Consider the following 13759-nt stretch of genomic DNA (forward strand, 5'->3'; position numbering starts at 1 on the left):
TGGAGGGACAGAGAAAACTAGTTGCTTCTTTTTACAGTGCTGTCTCCTGCAAACGACATAATGACGTGAAATAAAAATGCATGCAATGGTTAGTTCCTAAACTTTACAGACTCACTAACCCTGTCATCCAGAGCTCAAGTCTATAAAAACTACTTCAGCCTGATTGGCTCAGAGACCTCATGAGCATAGAATGCTTACCTAAGCTTCATGCTTTCATGGTCTTCCTCCAAAAGGAGAAAATAAGCAGGATATCAGTAATTCCAGGAGACTTCCAAAATGTTCACTGACATAAAAATCAGAATGGAGACAGATCTAGCCTGAGAAAATTTCTGTAAAACAAATTCTGAGGAGAATATTCAGCCACTGGACAAGGTTGATAATTCTGGGAAGCCTACAGAGGCATTTAATCTTAAAACTGCCAGTGCAGAGAAGAAAGTATCCTTCTGTCCATGCTTCAGATCTTTGAAACAGGGTTTTTCTTTTTTTATTTCCCCTTTCTCTTCTTTTTCATTTAATGCTCCTTATAGAGATTGGAGCAAAAGAGAGTTTTAAAATAAGTGGGGCAGACTCTCCCAAATAAAAACACATGACTTGATTATCAGAAACTTTTCTGTGCCTACAAAGATTAGAACACTGAAAAGTTTCTTAGAAGAACGCTAGTTTTGTTGAAATGTATTTTGAGGTACATGCTTTTAAAAATGATACAGGTTTCATCAGAAAGAACTGCTAAATGAGACTGCAAATGCCTTAAGAATTGACTTTTTCTTCAATATTTATTATTTAGACTCTGAAACCAGTGTTAGAAGAATCACATACCCGCACATTGCAATAATCACTAACTTATTCTCCATGAAGGGAAAATACAGGGAATTGTTCTCTGAAAAAGAGGAGATTGATGAAAATATAAAGGAACCTGTTTATGGAGGGAATTTAAAATGTCTTTTAAGAATTTTGAGGTGTTTTAGTCCCTCATCTGCAGCAGAGGAAAGATTTGCTCTCTTCTGAATTTTTCCAATCTCCCAAGTTTCACTCAACGACCCTTATGTCTTTAACCTCACCACCACCCTCTCACGGGATTGCAAAGACCTCACCCCAGCCCAGCACCTACAGTGGAAGTTGGCTGCAGGCTATAGTTATCTAATATTATACAGAAAGATGAAGAATTACATTATTGTAGTTGCTGGAAGGCCATATTACAGCTATTTCAGAAGAGAGATTTATAGCAGTATTTAATGAATGCAACTAGTTTCGTTATCAGTAAGTAACCATCCCCATATTGTGCATCTGGTAAGATTAAATTAAGCCATTATAATAACCTTACAAAAGGTGCCTATTTGGTGGTGGCAAGTCAGGCTAAAGGAAATCGCATTAGCTTGATGAGATGGTTTTATTCATTTTGACACAGGTTTGTTGGTCTAGTCTTCCCAAAATATGCCTTATAATTTTTAGGCATTTCCCTTATTAAGGAACATGATAAGGTCTAGCTTTAGGATGTAGGTATTATTGGAGTTATCAATCTCAGCCTGCTTAAATATATCACAGGCTAAAACTTTGGAGCACGATTCTTTTGCAAAATTAAGATTTTCCATCTTGGAGCGATTTTCACACATTGACTTTTACTGGGTTTTATTTTTCAGGGATCATTATATAAAGGGCCATTATATAAATAGGTTAGAATACTGATACAGAACAGGTTAGATACAGCACGTTAATTCAGATTTTTATAGAGTTGCTAAAGGAAACAATCAGTCTGGAGCTAATGAAAAATTATCAACAGACAACCACAGGTTATTTTAAAGTCTATTTGATCCCGGCTACCTGGTAATTTATACATATATGTAATTCTGAGGGCCATTTGTCTCACTATTACTAAATTTCAGAATTAAAAATTTCAAATTGCTATTTTCCTCTCTACTGATTATTTTTTCCTTTTTCTGCTGTTTAAACTTGAAGTAATCTAGGCTAAAGAGAAAAGGTAGTTTGTTTCGTGACAATTTTTCAATGAATATTTGGGAAGGTCAGCAGTACACTGTTAACATTTTTATTTTGGCAACCTAATTACACATAAGGTATTACAGTTATGTTTAAAAAAATCATGATTCTTAGATTTTCTACAGAGAAAAAAAGATTGGAAACCATATAAATTATATGGCAGTGTTTCCTAATCTCAAGCATGAATATTTGCTATTAGATTCTTATCTCGTGTGGCTTAAAAATTTAAGAATTCTCATCTTACAGCTTGATTTGGCCACCCCATATTTAGACACTTACTCTCCCAAAAGACACGTGATCCACAGAACTGTTCCTGCAGCCATCAAGGTCAAAAGCTTAGCTGAGCACTTTTCAAACATTCTAGTTCTCCCTGTTGACTCAGTGTGTGTAGCCTGTTCATAAAAATAGTTATAAGCAATTTAGTGCAAGTTAGGAACCACCTGATTGTATGGGGTATTGGCAGAGTTTGTTAATATCTCCCAATTTCACTTCCCAGGTTCAAATATCACTTCCCTGACACACAGACTAGATAAAGTTTTTCTTATACAGTGTCATAGCCCCCCTTCTTCATGATCTTCATAAGGTTTGTAATTATATATCTGCTTGATAATATTATAAAATTTCTCTCTCCCACTCTATACTATGTTGCTCACCTCAGCATCCTCAGCACCCGCCTTAGTACTTGCCATGTATTAGATGATCTATAAATGATTGTTTTGTGAATGAAAGGGTCCATTATACAGACATCAGACTAGGGGGGTGTTTAAGATGGAAGACTGCCTCAATGGTTAGCTAGTCTTAGTCTAACCATGGCATCTCAATTTTTTGAACATATTTTCAAAGTGTTTTTTTGTTTGTTTGTTTTTTGCAGTACGCGGGCCTCTCACTGCTGTGGCCTCTCCCGCTGCAGAGCACAGGCTCCGGACGCGCAGGCCCAGTGGCCATGGGTCACGGGCCCAGCCGATCCGCGGCATGTGGGAAGAGCATGTGGGATCTTCCTGGACCGGGGCACGAACCTGCGTCCCCCGCATCAGCAGGCGGACCCCCAACCACTGTGCCACAAGGGAAGCCCCAAAGTGTTTTTTAACTTACTTTACCTATGACATTGACCTAGGTAAAAGAAGAAGGAGGCTTCCGGAAAACCCTAAATGTCTTGGAGCAGAATTTGTTAATGTCACTGAACTATTTCCATAAGGCAACTTTTTGAAATTTATTTATGTACATAAAGGAACTCAGTCCAAGATCTGAGAATTATTCCTGAGCTGGACAGATAATATGGGCGAAATAAAAGGCAGAAGGCTCTTATGTAAATAAAATGGCTCGTTATTCATTCCTTATTAGATATTCCTATAAAAATCTGAATAACAAAACAGCATGTCTCACTGTAAAAAAAATTCACAGGTAAATTAATTTGAAAAACACTTACTCTGTTGAACATTTCTCTTCTTTCCTTAAACACCAATGAAGTTCTGATTGAAAATAACCAATTTGCTTGTAAAACAAATGTTATACACCATTTAGAAAGTGACTTCCTTATAATACCTCTGAGTTTTTCTGTATTCTGGATATTTAAGTATTTACATATACATTACTAACCCCTATTAATTTTACCTTGCAATCAGCGGAGGACTTCAATTTTATTTTTAGCTAGAGAATTGCTCCTGCCTAGGATCCATTTCAAGATAAAATTAATTTTAACCTACTGATAGAAAGGTAGAATTTTATATCATGTTCAAATTTTACATTTTAGCTAATGCTTTCTTCATATATTTTCTTCAAACTATATATTTAACATGGGATTTTTATGTCTTTTCACTTTACAGAATCTTTTAAACCTCAGCTTAAAGTTTTAATGTATTTGTCTAATCAAAACTTAATAGTTAAACATTTGTAGATTTTTATCATAATCCCACGACATTAGAGGACCCTAATTATTTCCTAAAAATCATCTAATATTGTGGACCATATTTTCACATGTTGGTTAGTTTTCAGAAACATTTATTAGCAGCATTGACAGTAAGCTTTGCTCTTAAGTTTCTTACATAACACACACACAAAATCGTATCTCTCGCTGTGTTAAAACTAAAATAAATCTTTAGAATTTTTTCAAAGATTTAAGACTTAAAGAGTCAGATGTAAATAACCTAGGAATATTCTGCTTGGCCATTGTTGGAATGGTATTCCACAGGGGACATTGTTAATGTGACTGACAAGTCAATTATATCCCATTCACAAATGTTTTGATGTCTGCAATATTAATAATACTGCATTGCCCATGAGAAGTGCTACCCTAACTACTGGCATGGAATACTCACAATAAATGGCAGCCAACATAATTCTAACCTCTGACTCTGTGACAAACAGCATGGGTACTCTCTACCGCTCTGCCTTTAATTTCAGTGGCATCAAAGGAAAACTCAAGCACCTTGGAAAATAACTCTAGCCCCATGTCTTGATAAAATAAAATGCTTACCCACAGACATAAATTACCATGGAAATAAAAAGAGGACCAAAAAATTACACAGTTTCCTAATGCTCTTAAATCAAAGTAGCAGAGGGAGCGGAGGGCTGTGAGCAGAGCACGTGTATTATGCAGGCTCGCTGCTTGGTAAACAATCTTTTTTTTTTTTTTTTTTTTTTTTTAAGAAGTTGAATATTTTATTATTAAACTGTTTCTTATTTTCCTGCAAGGCTGTTGCTTCACTGTATAAAAATAGCACCAGCAAACACAGTATATTGCAAAATTAAGATAGTAATGTTCTTCACTGGACACTCTACAACTAACAAACTTTTCTCCACTGTCATTTATTTCCAATGGCAAGTTCATTGAGTATTTTGACCCAAATCCAGGGATGGCTGTAAGCAAGTTACAATATTTTGTAAGGTTAAGATAACAATGTTATCCTTGAATTACATAATTTTTATAACTAGTTTTACCACAGATAATTTCAGGAATTCTGAGTATTATAACTGGAGACTAGCCTAAAAATCACAGGCTGTTGTGAAAAAGATGCATAGTGTTTATGTGAAATCATTAGGAAGTTAAGGGGTATTTTCTTCAGGCAACATTGTTAAAAGTAGTTTCTTTTGCTAAAAGTTGCTTTTTAAAAATCTATCCACCACTAATTTAAGACAACTATACTAGATTAAGTTGTTTCAAACTAGTTTATTTAGGGGTTCCATTTTCACTCCTCAATAGATTTTATGTATTTCTCATATGCTTCTTCACTCATTAGTTCATCTAGTTCTGAAGGGTTACTGAGTGTCATCTTGATCAGCCAACCATCTTCATAACAAGATTTGTTGACAAGTCCTGGATTTTCTGCTAGAGCTTCATTAATTTCAGTTACTTCTCCTGATAGAGGAGAATAGAGTTCACTAGCAGCTTTCACACTTTCCAAAGCACCAAATTCCTCTTGTTTGTTCAATTTTGTCCCAACTTCAGGCAGACTACAGTAAACAACATCTCCCAAAGCTTCCTGTGCAAAATTGCTGATTCCCACTGTTCCAACACCGTTTTCTGTTGTTACCCATTCATGTTTGTCTGTGAATTTACGACCCGACAGCAGAACGGGACCGGTGCGCAGCGCCCGGACGGCGCCCGCCCGCAGTCCCCAGGGCCGCGGCGGGCAGGGCGCGTTGGGCGCAGAGATGGCGCGCAGGCTGCAGACCGCGGCCCGCACGCTCCGCGCCACTCGCAGCGCCATGTTCGCAGGGGTGCAGAGCGGTAAACAATCTTTGATGGCTTTAATCCAACAGGTTTGCTCAGTTGATGATGGGAGGGAGCGTTATTCATAATTCTCAAGAACAGAGTACTTTATAATAATTATTTCTGTGGATGTCCGCTTGGAAATTTTTGCTATGGGGACATTATAAATTAGAATTCAGTCAATAGATGCCATAACTGTGAGTTTAATAGTCACAAAACTATTGACTCAGTGGGGTTCCAGGCAGCAAACCCAATGACAGGCAGCCTCCCTCCCCACTTTGTAAATGTGATTCACCTGCCTGCAAGCTCTCCTTCCTCCTTCTTTCATTCTTTCCTAATTTCCTTCCAAACTTTTTCTGATTTATACAAGAGGAACAATTCTCATTATAAATAAAAACAAGCAGCATACATAAAATTAAAGCCCTCCTCGACACCCACTCCCTTCTCAGAGCCCACTATTGCAAACAATGGGTTTTGGGTCTTTGTGGGTCCTTTTCTGCACAAGTGCAGACATATGCATGTAAATGTACAAAAATATAATTGGTGTCTTAAATCACAAATGGAGGCAAACTGTACCCATTATTTGCAATTTTTAGAAACTTGATATGACTTAAAGAATTGTACATGTGAGTACATAGAGATTTGCCTGATTCTTTTAGTAGGCTGCATAATATTCCATAGTACAGATACACCACAGTTTATTTAAATAGTCCTTCCTTGATAAAAATATAAGTTATTTACAGTAGTGTGCTATTTATGATAATGATGTAATGAATATAGGTGGGTAGGACTTGGGCACCTGTAGGGCCTTCTCTAGGGTTTAAACCAGAAGTAGGATTTCTGAGACAATGAATTCATGTATTTGCAGTTTTCCTGTTGCCATGTTGTCCTCCAGAGGAGCTGTACTGATTCAAGTCCCACCAGTCTCTACAGGGTTTCTTATTACATTACATCCTCTTTAGGTCTGGGGATTGTCAGATGTGTTGACTTTTGCAAATCTGGTGGATATGAAATGGTATATCGTGATTTTAATTGTGTTTCCCTGATTGCCAATAAAGTTGAGTATATCTTCATGTTTGTATTGACCTTCTGTGGATTTTCTGTTCAATCCTTACCCTTTAATAAAATAAAAGCTTATTTGACATATAACTCACAAATTTTAAAATTCACCCAATTCAGTGGTTTTTGTGTATTTACAGAGTTGTACATTGATCATCCCCCAAAGAAATCTCATACCCATTTGCAGTTACTGCCTATTACCCTTCCCTGGCAACCACCAATCTTCTGTCTGTCTCTAAGGATTTGCCTATTCTGAACATTGCATATAGATGAAATTATTCAATATGTGACATTTTGTGCCTGGCTGTTTTCACTTACTGTAATGTTTGCAAAATTCCCTCCATGTTGTAGCATGTATCGGTACTTCATTCCTTTTTGTGACTGAATACTACTTCGTTGTATTGCTATACCATTTTATCTATCCATTCGTCGACTGATGGACTTTTGGATTGTTCATACGTTTTGGCTATTAGGAATAATACTGCTCTGAATATTCATGAACAAGCTTTTGTTTGAATATATGTTTTCAATTTTCTTGGGTATACTCACTGGGTCATATAAGAATTATGTCTGGTACTTTGAGGAACAACCAGATTGTTTTCCGAAGTGTCTTTGCCATTTTATGTTCACACCAGCAATGTAAGAGGGCTCCAGATTCTCTACATCATTGCTAATACTTGTTATTATCTGCCTTTTGATAATAGTCTTCCTAGTGGGTGTGAAATAGTATCATATTGTGGTTTTGATTTGCATTTCCCTAATGAATAGTGATGTTGACCATATTATCATGTGCTTACTGGCCACTTAAATATCTTCATTGGAGAAATGCTTATTCAAATCCTTTGCCCATTTTCTGAAATGGGTTATTTGTCTTTTTAGTTGTTCAGTTGTCAGAGTTGTTTCTGTTGTTTTTTTCTGAATACAAGACCCTTATCAGACATATGATTTGCAGATATTGTCTCCCAACCTGTGGGTTGTCTTTTCATTTTCTTGATGGTGTCCTTTGAAGCATCAAAGTTTTAAATTTTGATGAGGTTCAATTTACCTATTTTTTGTTTTGTGACTTTTGCTTTATTGTCATTGTGACACCAAAATCCAAAGTCACAAAGATTTTCTCCTTTGTTTTCTTCTAAAAGCTTATAGTTTTAACTCATATTAAAGGTCTTTAATTAATTTAGAGTTAATTTTTTGTATGATGTGAGTAGAGTTCAATTGACCATAAATGTATGGTTTGTTTCTTCCCTGAAGCCTCCATTGTATTGTTTATATGTCTATGTTTATGTTAAGCCCATATTGTCTAGATTATTGTAGCTTTGTAGTAAGTTTTGAAGTCATGAAATGTTGGTTCTTCAATATTCTTCTTCTTTTTCAAAATTGTTTTGGCTAATTTGGTATCAATTTTTCTATTGGATAAATTTTCTTCATCTTATTGGCCTATAGGTGTTCTTTTATATTCTGAATAATAGTTTTTTGCTTGCAATAGTGAATATTCCTCTAAGCCTATCACTTGACTTTGAATTCCATCTATTATATTTCCCCTACATTGCACATTTAATGAAGCCAAATTTATTGATCTTTTCTTTTCGGTATTTATGTTTGGTATCTTAAAAATATTTTTTAAGAAAATAAATTCCTTCAAGAATTTCTGTTAATAGCTTTGTTCTTTCTTCAGTTTTTAAATTCATCTGGAATTTATTTTGAGTATTCTCCATAGTGATGTAGCTTTTGTTTTTTGTTTTTTTCTCAATTGAATAGACAGTGTTCTCAATAACATTTATTGGATATTCTGCCACTTCTCCATTATTTCAAAATCCCTCCATTGTCACATATTAAATTCCTATACATACATTTATATCTATACCTACATATATATATATAATCTCTTTATCTACCTATATGCATATGTTCGGTTTGGGGTTTTCTATTGTCTCTAGTGATTTATTTATTGAAGACAACACCAATAGATAATTTTAACTATTATGGCTTTATAATATATTCTGCTATTCATATGGTAGTCTCTGCCCCATTATAATTCTTTGTCTTTCTTTTAACTTCCTTGGCTATTCTTGTATACTATTGTTCTTTGGGATAAATATTGGAATTTATCTGTTGAATTCCAAAAAATGTTGCTATTGTGTTTTGGTTTTGATTAAATTTATAAATCAGTTTGGCAGAGTACTGCTGTAATTATAGTCTTCAGCACTGCTGTCTAGGAGCACAGGATGTCCCTTTATTTACTTGAATCTTCTTTTATGGCCCTGTATCAACTTTTATAGTTTCCTTCTCATCAGTCTTCCAATTTTTCTATTAGTGAGACTTGCTTCAAATGTACACTTGATTGCTGATTTTTGGGAACTGGAACCCAATTTTCCATAAAAATGATGTAATAGATGGTGGTAGGTCTCCAGACAGTCATATGGGCCTTGGTCATAACAGAGGCAAGCAATGGCGCTTAGTCTGGGCCCCAAAGTTAGATCATCTGGGAGCCTCCTCCTGGCTGTGTGACTTTGAGCACATTACCCTCTCTTCCTGTGCTCGTTTCTTGGCAAGGAAAGTGGGGATAATAGTACCTCCCAAATGGACTTGTTGTGGGGTTTATGTCACATACACAGGAAGTCTATTGTTATTAATTTCTATGAAGACCTGATCTGAGGTCCAATGTAGGCCATCACACCTAGCTTCCTCCTTGTCTTTCAGCTTTGTGACTGAAGCAAATTTATAAGGAATGGATTTGGTCTGGTACACAGGATTGGGACCCTTGGAGACTTCCAGGTAGAGGTGTGAGAGGAAAGGAGAATGAAATTTAGCAACTGCCAATTTAGACTTGAGGAGTAATTTGACTGCTTCTCTCATGTGCTCTGCAGAGACTCCCTCCTCCAGAGGCTGCCACAGCAGCCTAACAGCCTCTCTGCTTCTGGTCTCCCTACTACTGGTGTCCTTCTGCAGCCACTGGGATCTCCCTAAAATGTAGATCTCATCATACCATTGCCCTTCCTTAAGCCATTAATGGTTCCACGATGCCCTCAAAACAAGGTCTAGGCTCCTGAACGTAGTTTTAGAATCTGGTCCCTTATTACTTCTCTTGCCTCATATCTTTACTCTCTAGCAATCTATAATTTCTTTCAGTCTCTTCCTCCCCTTCCACACGCTTTTCTCTAATCCTTTAGGTTTAAAGCAGAGACCATTTCCTTCTGAGGATCTCCTTGAACTCTGGTCCCTCTCCCTACTGGGTAAATCTTTATTATTTTGTTGTTTAAATTATTTTCTAGAATATGATTGTCTTAAAATAGCTTCTAAAAGTGTCCTTGCATCTGGCAACTGCTCATACTATGTCTAGTGAAATATATTTTGAAGACAAATGTGTTAAATAGATGCACAGATATGCTTCTTACCCCCAATTTCATGACCCTTAACTTACCACATAGAAGCAGCCAAATTGCTCCACATGTCTAAATTGGAAGTTGCTAAATTTCATTCTGCTTTTCCTCTCCCACCCCTACCTGGAAGTCTCCAAGGGTCCCAATCCTACGTACCAGACCAAATCCATTCCTTATACATTTGTGGTGGAGATAAATATTGTAAAGTGCCTATAGATTGTCTATTGACTTTCTAGTTAATTTATACCATGCTAGAGTACATAAAATACTGCATACAATTCCCCCACTCCCCAAACACACGTTTTAGGCTCTCACAGAACTTAATAAAAGCTTCAATATTGACCAGAAGGTAAGTGGTTAACCCTAAGACTGCCAGTAGGGTATGGATGCTAAGATGAATAAGAAGATGAACTTAAGCTTCCTAACTCTTTCTGTTAAAGTACAGAAGTATGATCCTGACTGCTGCCAGTAAGGATTGACTGATTCCAATTCTGATTCCAGTTCTGGTACAAATGGGCCTTTGACCCAGAGTGGGTATGGAAACATTTCCAGGCCTTGCTCAGTTACCTACTTGTGAACAAACCGGAGGCTCTTCCAAAGTTCTCCAAGGTTTCATCTAACTAAAAAATATGGTCATTTTGCATCTGTATCCTGGAAAGTTCACAGATATATGCTGTATTTTGAATTGTTTAGCCCTTGGTGAAAGAAGTTGGACACAAATGAAACAAAATATCTGACCACTACATTTTTAGAATTTGTAATATCTTATAGAATTAAGTGATACAATTTACTTTATTTATACAAATAAATACATGATAAACCATTTACTTTAATTTCATATTTTGGTGTCTCGAGTTTGGATAATGAGCCTGTTTACTCAAATCCAATTATCCATTCTATTTTCTCATCCTCAACTACATATGTGAACACATTTATTCCCACTTCCCCAAACCACTCCCCAGTACCACAAGACACATAAAGAGAGCTTTGTAAAAGACGTGGGATTCGAAGCAAGGGCAAGGACAGACTTGAAAGGGAGGACATTATTCCAGGTCTCAGGACCAGTGTGGAGGAAGTGTAAAATCAGGAGTGGGAAAATCAAACACTGAGAAGTTTAGTTTGGGGAGAACAGAGGGAACCTTGAGTGTGAGGATCTTCAGAAGGGGTGGGGTGGAGAGGGAGGAGTGGAAATATTTTTCAAAACAAGATTGAATGGCAGCTATCAAAGAAGAGAGACAGGGCTTCCCTGGTGGCGCAGTGGTTGAGAGTCCGCCTGCCGATGCAGGGGACACAGGTTCGTGACCCGGTCCGGGAAGATCCCACATGCCGAGGAGCGGTTGGGCCTGTGAGCCATGGCCACTGAGCCTGCGAGTCCGGAGGCTGTGCTCCGCAACGGGAGAGACCACAGCTGTGAGAGGCCCGCGTACCGGAAAAAAAAAAAAAGAGAGAGAGAGACAAAGACCAGAATTAATCTTCAAAAAGAGCAAACTAAGACACAACTTAATAAAGATATTAAAATGACTCAAACACTTCCTTTGTTTTCATCAATTAAGGATAAAACTGGGTGAGGTCCCAATATCTACCTATGAAGTGGCCCTGAACTGAGACATTCCGTACCCGTCCCATTATACCTGTATAGTCGTCAGCTGGGCATCTGTTTGCTCATCAAAGCAATGCAACATTTAAGACACAGAGTCAAGCAGATGGCTGTATTTTGCTGAACTGGACTTTAGTGAAAAAGTCCAGATTCTTTTGTTGCAGAGGAAAGGGATTATTGCCTTAAAGGGTGTTCATCACTGGGGGAAAAGGATAATGCTACATCAAAGAACTGAGATGGGGAAGGGAATATTGAGGTAATTTCACTTCTCACGAGAGAGAGAAAAAAAGGAAATATAGATAATGTGAAATATTCCAAATTCATAAAAGAGAAAGCTAAAACCAGGATCCATTTAAAATCCCAGGTACTGTAGTTAAAGTGAAAGATGCTTCAGTTGACCTGGTTCAATGCAAAAAATACTGAATGAGGTAGGTATTCATTCTACTAAAAACAAGACAAATGCACAGAGGTAGGATTAATACCAAATTATCACTAGAGGGAAGATTGCAACAATTAAAATTTTCCAAAAAACCTTAGCCTTTTGAGGTAAACAATCCCCAAATGACAGTGATGGTCCAACTTTTAGCAGGCTGTGTGATCTCCTCCTCTTCATAAAGAATTTGTTAAATGCTCTTTAATCTATGTTGCACCTTTATGGGTTTGCCAAAAGGAAGTTATCCCATCAGTTATGTCTCGTGGTACCTTGTCAGAGATCATCACTTGGCTTTGGGGCCATACCTGTCACAAAAACAACTTCTTACACTTGGTGGTTTTGGGCTTTTGTTTTTTGCTATTTAAATGGTTTTGAAACTTCTGACTTTGGAGTTGCTATTTCCCAAATAACTATCTTCATAACATTTTAAGAGGAAAAGAGTAGAGGAGGGTTATGGATGTGGTTCTTTTTCAAAGCTCATTAACTGAATGCAAATAAATTGAAAACTCATTACAATACAGGGTGCTTTAATTAAAAATGGGTACATGTGATATAATAAAAATAATAAGAAAGTGAACTTGAATTTGATAACCTTTTATAGAAATAGTTCTTTTTTTTTTTTTTTTTTTTTGCTGTACGTGGGCCTCTCCCTGTTGTGGCCTCTCACGTTGCGGAGCACAGGCTCTGGATGCACAGGCTCAGCAGCCATGGCTCACGGGCCCAGCCACTCCGTGGCATGTGAGATCTTCCCGGACCGGGTCACGAATCCGTGTCCCCTGCATCGGCAGGCGGACTCTCAACCACTGCGCCACCAGGGAAGCCCCTATAGAAATAGTTCTTAATCAGTAGCAGAAGGGAGCACAAGAACATTTGAGTAGTTTTAGTAAATGTAGACAATTTTTCAGTATTTGTCTTTATAAATAGAGTCATGCAAAGGAAGATTCACTTGCTAAGGCTTAAAATTCATTGACTGTATGTCAAAGTCAGGGGCTGCAGTGTATCATTCTAGCAGAGTACTACTCAGGATTCTAAGAACCCAGTATCTCCAAAGAGTCTTTCATTAGTTCACTCAGCACCAAGACAGTATCTCAAGACACAGGTAATTTCAAATCAGGGGTGTCAAGTGCATCTTCTAATAACTACAGGCAAAGGAGAAATCAGTTTGCTTTCCTCTAACTCATGAAAATAGCCCTGATTGTCAGATAAACGTAAAAGGAAGTGATCGGTGAACTTGACTTTGACAAATACAAAAGGTTCTTAAGCAGCGTATGTGAGAATGATTACATGTCACCTTGGACCTGTCTACTTCAATGGAATATTTTCCCCACTTGATATTTGAGTCCATTTAGTTATAAAACATAAAAAGGCAATTCTCCATGCGCTTTTCAGCAAGATAAATAGAAAATCAGTGGAGTTCTTTTTTAAAAAACTATTTTATTATAGACTTTACTACTGTTAACAGCCCATGCATATCCTTCTGATTCTTTCTGTGTGGATGTATATTTTTCAGCAAAATGAGATAATACTATACATAATGCTTTGCAATCTGCATTTTCCAATCAATGAGCCACATGTTTCCATTTCAGTAAATT

At 37.1% G+C, this 13759-nt stretch overlaps 1 protein-coding gene across 1 annotated transcript; it reads right to left on the minus strand.

Moving 5' to 3' along the window:
* Nucleotides 1–4642: 4642 nt before the first annotated feature.
* Nucleotides 4643–5711, minus strand: LOC132596745 (glycine cleavage system H protein, mitochondrial). Its single transcript, XM_060293533.1, has one exon. The coding sequence runs from the start codon at nucleotides 5697–5699 to the stop codon at nucleotides 5178–5180; it is 522 nt and encodes a 173-aa protein (XP_060149516.1). The 5' UTR covers nucleotides 5700–5711; the 3' UTR covers nucleotides 4643–5177.
* Nucleotides 5712–13759: the final 8048 nt, after the last annotated feature.

The sequence above is a fragment of the Globicephala melas genome, chromosome 2, assembly GCF_963455315.2.
Source record: "Globicephala melas chromosome 2, mGloMel1.2, whole genome shotgun sequence".
Taxonomy (NCBI): domain Eukaryota; kingdom Metazoa; phylum Chordata; class Mammalia; order Artiodactyla; family Delphinidae; genus Globicephala; species Globicephala melas.

Excerpts from the sequence above, each read along its gene's own strand:
- LOC132596745 (XM_060293533.1), bottom strand. The coding sequence starts at position 5,699 with ATGGCGCTGCGAGTGGCGCGGAGCGTGCGGGCCGCGGTCTGCAGCCTG.